We start from the raw sequence: 14401 nt of genomic DNA, 5'->3' as shown, positions 1-14401 counted from the left end.
CACAGCTATTTTCAAGTCTCTACAGAGATGTTAGATCGGGTTCAAGTCCGGACTCTGGCTGGGCCACTCAACGACATTCAGAGACTTGTCCCAAAGCCACTCCTGAGTTGTCTTGGCTGTGTGCTTAGGGTTGTTGTCCTGTTGGAAGGTGAACTTTCACCCCAGTCTGAGGTCCTGAGCACTCTGGAGCAGGTTTTCATCAAGGATCTCTCTGTACATCTGTTCCCTCAATCCTGTCTAGTCTCCCAGTCCCAGCCAATGAAAAACATCCTCACAGTATGATGCTGTCACCACCATGCTTCACAGTAAGGATGGTATTGGCCAGGAGATGAGCGGTGCCTGGTTTCCTCCAGACATGACTCAATCTTGGATTCATCAGTTTCTCATGGTCTGAGAGTCTTTAGGTGCCTTTTGGCAAACTCCAAGCGGGCTGTCATGTGCATGAGGAGTGGCTTCCGTCTGGTCACTCTACCATAAAGGCCTGATTTGTGGAGTGCTGCAGAGATGGTTCTCCCATCTCCACAGAGGAACTCTGGAGCTCTGTCAGAGTGACCATCAGGTTCTTGGTCACCTCCCTGACCAAAGCCCTTCTCCCTTGATTGCTCAGTTTGGCCGGGCGGCCAGCTCTAGGATGAGTCTTGGTGGTTCAAAACTTATTCAATTTAAGAGTGATGGAGGCCACTGTGTTCTTAGGGACCTTCAATGCTGCAGAAATGTTTTGGTACCCTTCCCCAGATCTGTGCCTTTACACAATCCTGTCTCAGAGCTCTACAGACAATTCTTTCGACCTCATGGCTTGGCTTTTGCTCTGACATGCACTGTCAACTGGGGAACTTTATATAACTTTATATAACTTTATATAGGTGTGTGCCTTTCCAAATGTCCAATCAATTGAATTTACCACAGGTGGACTCAAGTTGTAGAAACATCTCAAGGGTGATCAATGGAAACAGGATGCACCTGAGCTCAATTTAGAGTCTAATAGCAAAGGGTCTGAATACTTATGTAAATAAGGTAGTTTTTTAAATATTTTTAATACATACATTAACCTGTTTTTGCTTTGTCATTATGGGGTACTGTGTGTAGATTGATGAAAGGGAAAAAGTATTTAATAAGGGTGTGATGTAACAAAATGTGGAAAAGTGAAGGGGTCTGAATACTTTCAGAATGCACTGTACAGTTCACAGAGTGACGCTCAGAGTAACACATAGTAACAGAGTAATGCCGAGAGTAATGCGGATTAACAGAGAAACACAGAGTAACAGAGTAACACATAGTAACAGAGTAACACATTGAAACAGAGTAACACAGAGTAACACATAGTAACACAGAGTAACACATAGTAACAGAGTAACACATTGAAACAGAGTAACACAGAGTAACACAGAGTAACACATAGAAACAGAGTAACACAGAGTAACATAGTAACAGAGTAACACAGAGAAACACATAGTAACACAGAGTAACAGAGTAACACAGAGTAAAACAGAGTAACAGAGTAACAGTGACACATAGTAACAGTTACACAGAGTAACATAGAGTAACATAGTTACACATAGTAACAGAGTAACACTAGCCACTTAATATAATGTTTACATACCCTACATTACTCATCTCATCTGTATATACTGTATTCGATACCATCTACTGCATCTTGCCATCTTTATGTAATACATGTATCACTAGCCACTTTAAACAATGCCACTTTATATAATGTCTACATACCCTACATTACTCATCTCATATGTATATACTGTACTCTATACCATCTACTGCATCTTGCCTATGCCGTTCGGCCATCACTCATTCATATATTTATATGTACATATTCTTATTCATTCCTTTACACTTGTGTGTATAAGGTAGTTGTTGTGAAATTGTTAGGTTACTTGTTAGATATTACTGCACTGTTGGAACTAGAAGCACAAGCATTTCACTACACTCACATTAACATCTGCTAACCATGTGTATGTGACAAATAACATTTGATTTGATGCTTTAAGCACACAGTTTGATGAAATCATTAAAGACACACAAATGACTCGAGGGATTCCCATCAGCAATTGACTTGATTGTGCTGAGCCCGGCTCAGACTTGCTGCGCTGTGTCAAGTGACTATTAATACCACCGGTTGTCTCCATCTCCTCCCTGCTGCAGCGACCACCACAGATCAACAGTGTTCATCGCGCTGTCCGTGTTGCTGAAGCTGCAACATAATTATAGCTATTTTCTGACTGAAATGTTCTGTTACCGAAGTCCCTCTTTTGCTTCGGGAAAACATTCCCTATTCCCTCAACCCTCGCTCTCTTTACGTGACACATGTATGCACACAGCGGTGTAAAATAGTTGAAAGTACTACTTAAGTCGTTTTTGGGGGTATCTGTACTTTATATATTTTTTTTACAACTTTTATTTCACTACATTCCTGAAGCAAATGATGTACTCTTTACTCCATACATTTTCTCTGACACCCAAAAGGACACTCGTCACATTTTGAATGCTTAGCAAGAGAGGAAAATGGTCTAATTCACACACTTATCAAGAGAACATCCCTGGTCATCCCTACTGCCTCTGATCTGGAGGACTCACTAAACAGAAAACATCCCTGGTCATCCCTACTGCCTCTGATCTGGTGGACTCACTAAACAGAAAACATCCCTGGTCATCCCTACTGCCTCTGATCTGGAGGACTCACTAAACAGAGAACATCCCTGGTCATCCCTACTGCCTCTGATCTGGAGGACTCACTAAACAGAGAACATCCTTGGTCATCCCTACTATCTCTGATCTGGAGGACTCACTAAACAGAGAACATCCCTGGTCATCCCTACTGCCTCTGATCTGGAGGACTCACTAAAAAGAGAACATCCCTGGTCCCTACTGCCTCTGATCTGGCAGACTCACTAAACAGAGAACATCCCTGGACATCCCTACTGCCTCTGATCTGGAGGACTCACTAAACAGAGAACATCCCTGCTCATCCCTACTGCCTCTGATCTGGAGGACTCACTAAACAGAGAACATCTCTGGTCATCTCTACTGCCTCTGATCTGGAGGACTCACTAAACAGAGAACATCCCTGGTCCTCCCTACTGCCTCTGATCTGGAGGACTCACTAAACGGAGAACATCCCTGGTCATCCCTACTATCTCTGATCTGTAGGACTCACTAAACAGAGAACATCCCTGGTCATCCCTACTGCCTCTGATCTGTAGGACTCACTAAACAGAGAACATCCCTGGTCCTCCCTACTGCCTCTGATCTGGAGGACTCACTAAACGGAGAACATCCCTGGTCATCCCTACTATCTCTGATCTGTAGGACTCACTAAACAGAGAACATCCCTGGTCATCCCTACTGCCTCTGATCCGACGGACTCACTAAACACACACTTTGTTTGTAAATGGTGTCTGAGTGTTGGAGCCCCTGGCTATCCGTAAATTATATATTTTAAATGTGGTCGTCAAGGCTTTATTTAATATAATACATTTCAAATGATTTATACTTGTACTTTTACTTTTGATACTTAAGTATATGTAAAAACCTAATACTTTTACTCAAGTAGTATTTTACTGGATGACTTTCACTTGAATCATTTTCTATTAAGGTATATTTACTTTTACACCAGAATTTCTCAATAAACTGACAGTTATGACTCAAGCCTGGATGTTTTTATTCTAGGTGTGAAGTATTTCAACATGTTCAGGTGATAACGCCCACACGGATAACTTGGTTCCCGAGTTTCTAAACTATACCAGACCCTCTTTCCTATAGTGTCGCCATCATATTTGAATTGAGGAAGTGTGATCATAATCAGTTGGATATTTTAGCTATCCGCAGTACGTCCTTAATGCCCCCCATTTTATAGACATCTATAGGTCATTTATAGACATCTATGTTTGGAACAAATCAAGGACTGGTCCAGACCAGACAAATCTGAATCAAACAAACGTCGATGATTGGTTCAGATTTGGTCCGGACTGGACCAAAAACCAATGTCCGTGAATTTGGAAATCAATGCAGGTCCGGAACGACCACCCCCGGCCCCGCCCCCCCCCCCCCCCCCCCAAAAAAGACATCCAAAGGCCATTGGCTCCGTGCTTACCAAGTTGTAGCCTATAGTGTTGCCTGAAATTACATTTTATGAATGCCCATCTATGTGGTAAGCCTACGTTTGTAAAACACCAAAAAAGCCTACCCGTGTCGGCCCCGGAGCCTACCGTGTCGGCCCCGGAGCCTACGTGTCGGCCCCGGAGCCTACCGTGTCGGCCCCGGAGCCTACCGTGTCGACCCCGGAGCCTAAAGTGTCGGCCCCGGAGCCTACCGTGTCGGCCCCGGAGCCTACCGTGTCGACCCCGGACCTACCGTGTCGGCCCCGGAAGTCTACCAGTGTCGGCCCGGAGTCTACCGTGTCGGCCCGGAGCTACCGTGTCGGCCCCGGAGCCAACCGTGTCGACCCGGAGTCTACGTGTTGGCCCCGAGCCTACCGTGTCGGCCCCGGAGCCTACCATGTCGGCCCGGAGCCTACCATGTCGGCCCACAATGGAATTTTCTGACTGCCGTTCCATGTGGTAGCCCCACCATTTGTAAAACAGGCCATTGTGTTGGCTTTAATTGTCCTAATTAATTTGGCTATTTAAGCACTGAATATCAGCTACCCAACGTTATCAAGAGTTATCGAGATCCTATTTGTGTTTACATAGCGGGAAATACAGAAGTATTGTCTTTTTTTGATATGATCAGGACGGATACAAACTTAAAAAGGAGTCTTCCGACTAGCTTGGAAAGACAGTACCGGTGCAGTTTCGAAGAGCTCTTACTGCTGCTCGATCATCCTATTTTTCCAACTTAATTGAGGAAAATAAGAACAATCCGAAATTCCTTTTTTGATACTTTCGCAAAGCTAACTAAAAAGCAGCATTCCCCAAGAGAGGATGGTTTTCACTTCAGCAGTAATAAATTCATGAACTTCTTTGAGGAAAAGACCATGATTATTAGAAAGCAAATTACGGACTCCTCTTTAAATCTGCGTATTCCTTCAAAGCTCAGTTGTCCTGAGTCTGCACAACTCTGCCAGGACCTAGGATCAAGAGAGACACTCAAGTGTTTTAGTACTATATCTCTTGACACAATGATGAAAATAATCATGGCCTCTAAACCTTCAAGCTGCATGCTGGACCCTATTTCAACTAAACTACTGAAAGAGCTGCTTCCTGTGCTTGGCCCTCCTATGTTGAACATAATATATGGCCCTCTATCCACCAGATGTGTACCAAACTCACTAAAAGTGGCAGTAATAAAGCCTCTCTTGAAAAAGCCAAACCTTGACCCAGAAAATATAAAAACTAATCGGCCCTATATCGAATCTTTCCATTGCCGCTCAAACATTTTAGAAAAAGGCTGTTGCGCAGCAACTAACTGCCTTCCTGAAGACAAACAATGTATACGAAAGGTTTCAGTCTGGTTTTAGACCCCATCATAGCACTGAGACTGCACTTGTGTGAAGGTGGTAAATGACCTTTTAATGGCATCAGATCGAGGACTCTGCATCTGTCCTGGTGCTCACTATGACTTAGTGCATTCTTTTGGAGAGATGGGAAACCCAAATTGGTCTACAACGGACAATGTCTGGCCTGGTTTAGATCTTATCTGTCGGAGAGATATCAGTTTGTCTCTGTGAATGATTGTCCTCTGACAAATCAACTGTAAATTTTGTGTTCCTCAAGGTTCCGTTTTAGTACCACTATTGTTTTCACTATATATTTTACCTCTTGGGGATGTCATTCGAAAACATAATGTAACTTTCACTGCTATGCGGAGGATGACACACAGCTGTACAATTCAATGAAACATGGGTGAAGCCCCCAAAATTGCCCTCGCTCTGAAGCCTGTGTTTAGACATTAGGAAGTGGATGGCTGCAAACTTTCTACTTTAAACTCGGACAAAACAGAGATGCTTGTTTAGGTCCCCAGAAACAAAGATCTTCTGTTGAATCTGACAATTAATCTTAATGGTTGTACAGTCGTCTCAAATAAAACTGTGAAGGACCTCGGCGTTACTCTGGACCCTGATCTCTCTTTGACGAACATATCAAGACCATTTCAAGGACAGCTTTTTTCCAACTAGTAACATTGCAAAAATCAGAAAACTTTCTGTCCAAAAATTATGCAGAAAAATTAATCCATTAGGCATTAGGGTTAGCAGTGTGGTTAAGGTTAGATTTAAATCAGAATGTGTGAATTTGTGGCAATGCCAGCTAATGACCTCTCTGCAGAGCTGCCTCCATCCAGTACAACATTGATGAAAATAAAAGCTAAACTGTTCTATTTTTTTAAATTATTTAACCTTTATTTAACTAGTCAGTTAAGAACAAATTATTATTTACAATGACGGCCTACCAGGGAACAGTGGGTTGACTGCCTTGTTCAGGGGCAGAATTACATATTTTACCTTGTCAGCTCAGGGATTCGATCTAGCAACCTTCCGGTTACTGCCCAACACTCTAACCACTAGGCAACCTGCTGGTTACTAGTCCACACTCTAACCACTAAGCTACCTGCTGGTTACTAGTCCAACACTCTAACCACTAGGCAACCTGCTGGTTACTAGTCCAACACTCCAACCACTAGGCAACCTGCTGGTTACTAGTCCAACACTCTAACCACTTTTGCTACCTGCTGGTTACTAGTCCAACACTCTAACCACTAGGCTACCTGCTGGTTACTAGTCCAACACTCTAACCACTAGGCTACCTGCTGGTTACTAGTCCAACACTCTAACCACTAGGCTACCTGCTGGTTACTAGTCCAACACTCTAACCACTAGGCCTACCTGCTGGTTACTAGTCCAACACTCTAACCACTAGGCTACCTGCTGGTTACTAGTCCAACACTCTAACCACTAGGGCTACCTGCTGGTTACTAAGTCCAACACTCTAACCACTAGGCTACCTGCTGGTTACTAGTCCAACACTCTAACCACTAGGCTACCTGCTGGTTACTAGTCCAACACTCTAACCACTAGGCTACCTGCTGGTTACTAGTCCAACACTCTAACCACTAGGCTACCTGCTGGTTACTAGTCCAACACTCTAACCACTAAGCTACCTGCTGGTTACTAGTCCAACACTCTAACCACTAGGCTACCTGCTGGTTACTAGTCCAACACTCTAACCACTAGGCTACCTGCTGGTTACTAGTCCAACACTCTAACCACTAGGCTACCTGCTGGTTACTAGTCCAACACTCTAACCACTAGGCTACCTGCTGGTTACTAGTCCAACACTCTAACCACTAGGCTACCTGCCTCTAACCACTAGGCTACCTTCCTCTAACCACTAGGCTACCTGCCTCTAACCACTAGGCTACCTGCCTCTAACCACTAGGCTTACTGCCTCTAACCACTAGGCTACCTGCCTCTAACCACTAGGCTACCTGCCTCTAACCACTAGGCTACCTGCTGGTTACTAGTCCAACACTCTAACCACTAGGCTACCTGCTGGTTACTAGTCAAACCCTCTAACCACTAGGCTACCTGCCCTCTAACCACTAGGCTACCTGCCTCTAACCACTAGGCTACCTGTTGGTTACTAGTCCAACACTCTAACCACTAGGCTACCTGCTGGTTACTAGTCCAACCCTCTAACCACTAGGCTACCTGCCTCTAACCACTAGGCTACCTGCCTCTATCCACTAGGCTACCTGCCTCTAACCACTAGGGTACCTGCCTCTAACCACTAGGCTACCTGCTATAACCACTAGGGCTACCTGCTGGTTACTAGTCCAACACTCTAACCACTAGGCTACCTGCTGGTTACTAGTCCAACCCTCTAACCACTAGGCTACCTGCCTCTAACCACTAGGCTACCTGCCTCTAACCACTAGGCTACCTGCCTCTAACCACTAGGCTACCTGCCTCTAACCACTAGGCTACCTGCCTCTAACCACTAGGCTACCTGCCTCAAACCACTAGGCTACCTGCCTCTAACCACTAGGGCGTCCTGCCTCTAACCACTAGGCTTCCTGCCTCTAACCACTAGCTTCCTGCCTCTAACCACTAGGCTTCCTGCCTCTAACCACTAGGCTACCTGCCTCGAACCACTAGGCTACCTGCCTCTAACCACTAGGCTTCCTGCCTCTAACCACTAGGCTTCCTGCCTCTAACCACTAGGCTACCTGCCTCTAACCACTAGGCTACCTGTTCTAACCACTAGGCTAACCTGTTCTAACCACTAGGCTACCTGCTGCCCTGAAAGTGGTTTAAATCCAGTTCTGTACCTTTCGAAGTCCACGTCGCCCACCAGCCGTAGTTTCCCTGTGGTCCGGTCCTGACACGGTTAATACCCACATCGATAACCCGCTGCCCCCCTCCTTCACCATGTCTACTTGTGATCAGCCCAGGCACACCTAGAGGACACACACACACAGGAAATGAACACACACACACAGGAAATGAACACACACACACACACACAGGAAATGAACACACACACACCACACGCAGGAAATGAACACACACACACAGGAAATGAACACACACACAAACACAGGAAATGAACACACACAAAAACACAGGAAATGAACACACACACACACACAGGAAATGAACACACACACACACAGGAATGAACACACACACACAGGAAATGAACACACACACACAGGAAATGAACACACACACACACACGCAGGAAATGAACACACACACACACACACACACACACACACACACAGGAAATGAACACACACACAAACACAGGAAATGAACACACACCACACACGAAAGTCGCTAATATTAAACGTTGATCCTCAAACACACACACACTAGTTCTGTGTGGACATGACACTGGCTGGCATGGCAATCACCAGGCATACTTCAGTCGTTTTTATAATGTTCACCTGCAGCAATGTTACAGACAAGGGAGAAGGGAAGGAGGAAGAGTGAGAGAGATGAAGAATGCAAAAATCTAAGAAAGAAATTGAGAAACCTGTCCAACCAAAAACATAGAGACCCAGAAAACCTGAGTCTACGCCTTCACTCTGGTGAATCACTAAAACAATATAGAAATACACTACGGAAAAAGAAGGAACAGCACAATATTAAGAAATGCTATAGTGTCACATTCTGACCATAGTTCTTTTGTGAAAAGAAGAAGGAACAGCGCGGCAGAAATCAGCTCAATGTAACTGAAGAATCAATGGAATCTAACCACTTCTGGGAAAATTGGAAAACACTAAACAAACAACAACATAAAGAATTATCTATCCAAAATGGAGATGTAAACCACTTCTCCAATCTTTTTGGCTCTATAATATTAAAGACAACCAGAACCCACTGGATTCTCCAATTACCTGAAATGAACTACAGGACAAAATACAAACCCTCCAACCCAAAAAGGCCTGTGGTGTTGATGGTATCCTTAATGAAATGATCAAATATACAGACAACAAATTCCAGTTGGCTATACTAAAACTATTCAACATTATCCTCAGCTCTGGCATATTCCCCAATATTTGGTGCCAAGGACTGATCACCCCAATCCACAAGAGTGGAGACATATTTTACCCCAATAACTACCGTTGGATATGCGTCAACAGCAACCTTGGGAAAATCCTCTGCATTATCATTAACAGGAGACTCGTACATTTCCTCAGTGAAAACAATGTACTGAGCAATGTTTTTACCAAATGACCGTACAACAGACCATGTATTCACCCTGCACACTCTAATTGACAAACAAACAAACCAAAAACAAAGGCAAAGTCTTCTCATGCTTTGTTGATTTCAAAAAGGGCCTTTGACTCAATTTGGCATGAGGGTCTGAGGGTCGACTCAGAGGGTCGGCTATACAAACTGATGGAAAGTGGTGTTGGGGGAAAAACATACGACATTATAAAATATATGTACACAAACAACAAGTGTGAGGTTAAAATTTGCAAAAAACACACATTTCTTCCCACAGGGCCGTGGGATGAGACAGGGATGCAGCTTAAGCCCCACCCTCTTCAACATATATATATCAACGAATTGCGAGGACACTAGAACAGTCTGCAGCACCTGGCCTAGAATCTGAACTCAAATGTCTACTGTTTGCTGATGATCTGGTGCTTCTGTCACCAACCAAGGAGGGCCTACAGCAGCACCTAGATCTTCTGCACAGATTCTGCCAGACCTGGGCCCTGACAGTAAATCTCAGTAAGACCAAAATAATGGTGTTCCAAAAAAGGTCCAGTCACCAGGAACACAAATACAAATTCCATCTAGAGACCGTTGCCCTAGAGCACACAAAAAAGCTGTGAACGATCTGAGAGACAAGGCAAGAAGGGCCTTCTATGCCATCAACAGGAACATAAAATTTGACATACCAATTATGATCTGGCTAAAAAATACTTGAATCAGTTATAGAACCCATTGCCCTTTATGGTTGTGAGGTCTGGGGGTCCGCTCACCAACCAAGACTTAACAAGATGGGACAAACACCAAATTGAGACTTTGCACGCAGAATTCTGCATAAATATCCTCCGTAAAACACCAAATAATGCATGCAGAGCAGAATTAGGCTGATGCCCACTAATTATCAAAATCCAGAAAAGAGACGTTAAATTCTAGAGCCCCAGGACAGCAACACAATTAGACCCAAACAAATCATGAGAAAACAAAAAGATATTTACTTGACACATTGGAAAGAATTAACAAAAAAACTGAGCAAACTAGAATGCTAGTTGGCCCTAAACAGAGAGGACACAGTGGCAGAATACCTGACCACTGTGACTGACCCAAACTTAAGGAAAGCTTTGACTATGTACAGACTCGGTGAGCATAGCCTCCCTCCCTCCCTCCCTGCCATAGGCAGACTTGGCTCTCAAGAGAAGACAGGCTATGAGGTGGAAACTGAGCTGCAGTTCCTAGCCTCCTGCCAAATGTATAAACATATTAAAGACACATATTTCCCTCAGATTACACAGAACCACAAAGAATTAGAAAACAAATCCAACTCCCATATCTACTGGGTGAAATACCACAGTGTTACATCACAGCAGCAAGATGTGACCTGTTGCCACAAGAAAAGGTCAACCAATGAAGAACAAACACCTCTGTAAATACAACCCATATTTATGTTTATTTATTTTCCCTTGCGTACCCTTAACCATTTGTACATCGTTGCAACACTGTATATAGACATAATATGACATTTGAAATGTATTTATTGTTTTGGAACTTCTGTGAGTGTAATGGTTACTGTTACTATTGATTGTTTATTTCACTTTTGTATATTATCTACTTCAATTGCTTTGGCAATGTTAATACATGTTTCCCATGCCAATAAAGCCCATTGAATTGGAAGAAAGAGAGAGGGTGTGTGTGGTGGTGGGGGGGGGGTACCTGCAGCTGCGATGACGATGTCGGCCAGACGGGTCAGTTCCTTCAGCTGCTCTCTGGGGGTGCACCTGTGGGCGATGGTTACCGTGGCATCACCTAGGATGAGAGGACAGGGTTTAGGAAGTCTGTCTGTGTCTGTCTGCCAGTCTGTCTGTGTGCCAGTCAGTCTGTCTGCCTGTCTGTGTCTGTCTGCCAGTCAGTCTGTCTGTCAGTCTGTCTGTGTCTGTCTGCCAGTCAGTCTGTCTGCCTGTCAGTCTGTCTGTGTCTGTCTGCCAGTCAGTCTGTCTGTGTCTGTCAGTCTGTCTGCCTGTCAGTCTGCCTGTCTGTCAGTCAGTCAGTCTGTCTGTGTCTGTCTGCCAGTCAGTCTATCTGTGTCTGTCTGCCAGTCAGTCTGTCTGTGTCTGTCTGCCAGTCAGTCTGTCTGTGTCTGTCTGCCAGTCAGTCTGTCTGTGTCTGTCTGCCAGTCAGTCAGTCTGTGTCTGTCAGTCTGTCTCTGTCTGTCTGCCAGTCCATCTGTCTGCCAGTCCATCTGTCTGCCAGTCAGTCAGTCTGTCTGTGTCTGTCTGCCTCTGTCTGTCTGCCAGTCTGTCTCTGTCTGTCTGCCAGTCCATCTGTCTGCCAGTCAGTCTGTCTGCCAGTCCATCTGTCTGCCAGTCCATCTGTCTGCCAGTCCATCTGTCTGCCAGTCAGTCAGTCTGTCTGTGTCTGTCTGCCTCTGTCTGTCTGCCAGTCTGTCTCTGTCTGTCTGCCAGTCCATCTGTCTGCCAGTCAGTCTGTCTGCCAGTCCATCTGTCTGCCAGTCCATCTGTCTGCCAGTCAGTCTGTCTGCCAGTCCATCTGTCTGCCAGTCAGTCTGTCTGCCAGTCTGTCTGTCTGCCAGTCAGTCTGTCTGTCAGTCTGTCTGCCTGTCAGTCAGTCTGTCTGCCAGTCAGTCTGTCTGTGTCTGTCTGCCAGTCAGTCTGTCTGTCTGTGTCTGTCTGTCTGCCAGTCAGTCTGTCTGCCAGTCTGTCTGCCTGTCAGTCTGTCTGTGTCTGTCTGCCAGTCAGTCTGTCTGTGTCTGTCAGTCTGTCTGCCTGTCAGTCTGCCTGTCTGTCAGTCAGTCAGTCTGTCTGTGTCTGTCTGCCAGTCAGTCTGTCTGTGTCTGTCTGCCAGTCAGTCTGTCTGTGTCTGTCTGCCAGTCAGTCAGTCTGTGTCTGTCAGTCTGTCTGTCTGCCAGTCCATCTGTCTGCCAGTCCATCTGTCTGCCAGTCAGTCAGTCTGTGTCTGTCTGCCTGTCTGTCTGTCTGCCAGTCCATCTGTCTGCCAGTCAGTCTGTCTGCCAGTCCATCTGTCTGCCAGTCCATCTGTCTGCCAGTCAGCCTGTCTGCCAGTCCATCTGTCTGCCAGTCAGTCTGTCTGCCAGTCAGTCTGTCTGCCAGTCCACCTGTCTGCCAGTCAGTCAGTCTGCCAGTCAGTCTGCCAGTCAGTCTGTCTGCCAGTCTGTCTGCCAGTCTGTCTGCCAGTCTGTCTGCCAGTCTGTCTGCCAAATGAATCTGTCTATTTGTCAATGGGTTTATTTTTCAGTTTAGTTTGTTTTTATAAATAACAAAGGAAACAGACTATTAACATTATGGACTGGAGTGTCATTAACTCCTTTCTCTGGTGACCTCTGCCTCTGTTGTGATGACCGTATATTTCTCTAAGTTACTCTAAAAAGCCCATTGGTTCCAGTAGGCCCAACCTCACCCTGGACCTATCCTAGGTACCTTCCCCAGGCCAGCCAACCTCACCTGGACCTATCCTAGGTACCATGCCCCAGGCAAGCCAACCTCACCCTGGACCTATCCTAGGTACCTTTCCCCAGGCCAGCCAACCTCACCCTGGACCTATCCTAGGTACCATGCCCCAGGCAAGCCAACCTCACCCTGGACCTATCCTAGGTACCTTTCCCCAGGCCAGCCAACCTCAGCCTGGACCTATCCTAGGTACCTTTCCCCAGGCCAGCCAACCTCACCCTGGACCTATCCTAGGTACCTTTCCCCAGGCCAGCCAACCTCAGCCTGGACCTATCCTAGGTACCTTTCCCCAGGCCAGCCAACCTCACCCTGGACCTATCCTAGGTACCTTGACCCAGGCCAGCCAACCTCACCCTGGACCTATCCTAGGTACCTTGACCCAGGCCAGCCAACCTCACCCTGGACCTATCCTAGGTACCTTGACCCAGGCCAGCCAACCTCACCCTGGACCTATCCTAGGTACCTTTCCCCAGGCCAGGCATTCCAGAGCAGGGTGGGGTCAACAACCAAGCCAAGTCCCAGAGCGGGTGTGTGTGGGTCGTGTGTGGGGGGAATAGATCTTACAAAGGTCAGGAATGAGAGACAAGACCCGGCATGGTAAACGACTAGATTGATACCTGATGTGGTGCGGGTGTGCGTTGTGTTTGAGTGTATATACATGTGTGTGTGTGTGTGCTCGCGTGAGAGAGAGAGACAGAGAGAGAGAGAGAGAGGGAGAGAGAAGGAGTGAGAGAGTGTTAGAGAGAGGGAGTGTGTGAGAGAGAGGGGAGTGTGTTAGAGAGGGAGTGTGTTAGAGAGGGAGTGTGTGAAAGAGGGAGTGTGTGAGAGAGAGAGGGAGTGTGTGAGAGAGAGAGGGAGTGTGTTAGAGAGAGAGGGAGTGTGTGTGAGAGAGGAGAGGGAGTGTGTGTGAGAGAGAGGGGGAGTGTGTTAGAGAGAGAGGGAGTGTGTGTGTGTGAGAGAGAGAGAGAGAGAGAGAGAGAGAGAGAGAGAGAGAGAGGAGAGGGAGTGTGTGTGTAGAGAGGGAGTGTGTGTTAGAGAGAGAGGGATTTGTGTGAGAGAGGGAGTGTGTGTGTGTGAGAGAGAGAGAGAGAGAGAGGGGGGAGTGTGTGTGAGGGAGTGTGGTGTGAGAGAGGGAGTGTGTGTAGAGAGAGAGGGATTGTGTGAGAGAGGGAGTGTGTGTGTGACTGGAGAGAGAGAGAGATGAGAGAGAGTGTGTGAGAGAGAGGGAGTGTGTGTGTGTGTGAGA

At 46.1% G+C, this 14401-nt stretch overlaps 1 protein-coding gene across 1 annotated transcript in view; it reads right to left on the bottom strand.

Moving 5' to 3' along the window:
* Positions 1–8231: 8231 nt before the first annotated feature.
* Positions 8232–14401, bottom strand: part of LOC109885553 (probable bifunctional methylenetetrahydrofolate dehydrogenase/cyclohydrolase 2) — a 34358-nt gene continuing 28188 nt past the window's right edge. The window contains 3 exon segments of the mRNA XM_031829485.1: positions 8232–8329; positions 8332–8406; positions 11384–11476. Of these exon segments, the coding sequence (XP_031685345.1) occupies positions 8232–8329; positions 8332–8406; positions 11384–11476 (266 nt within the window).

This window comes from Oncorhynchus kisutch, linkage group LG8, assembly GCF_002021735.2.
Source record: "Oncorhynchus kisutch isolate 150728-3 linkage group LG8, Okis_V2, whole genome shotgun sequence".
NCBI lineage: Eukaryota > Metazoa > Chordata > Actinopteri > Salmoniformes > Salmonidae > Oncorhynchus > Oncorhynchus kisutch.
The sequence above is the reverse complement of the archived record's forward strand: the minus strand, read 5'-3'. Positions and strand labels throughout refer to the sequence as shown.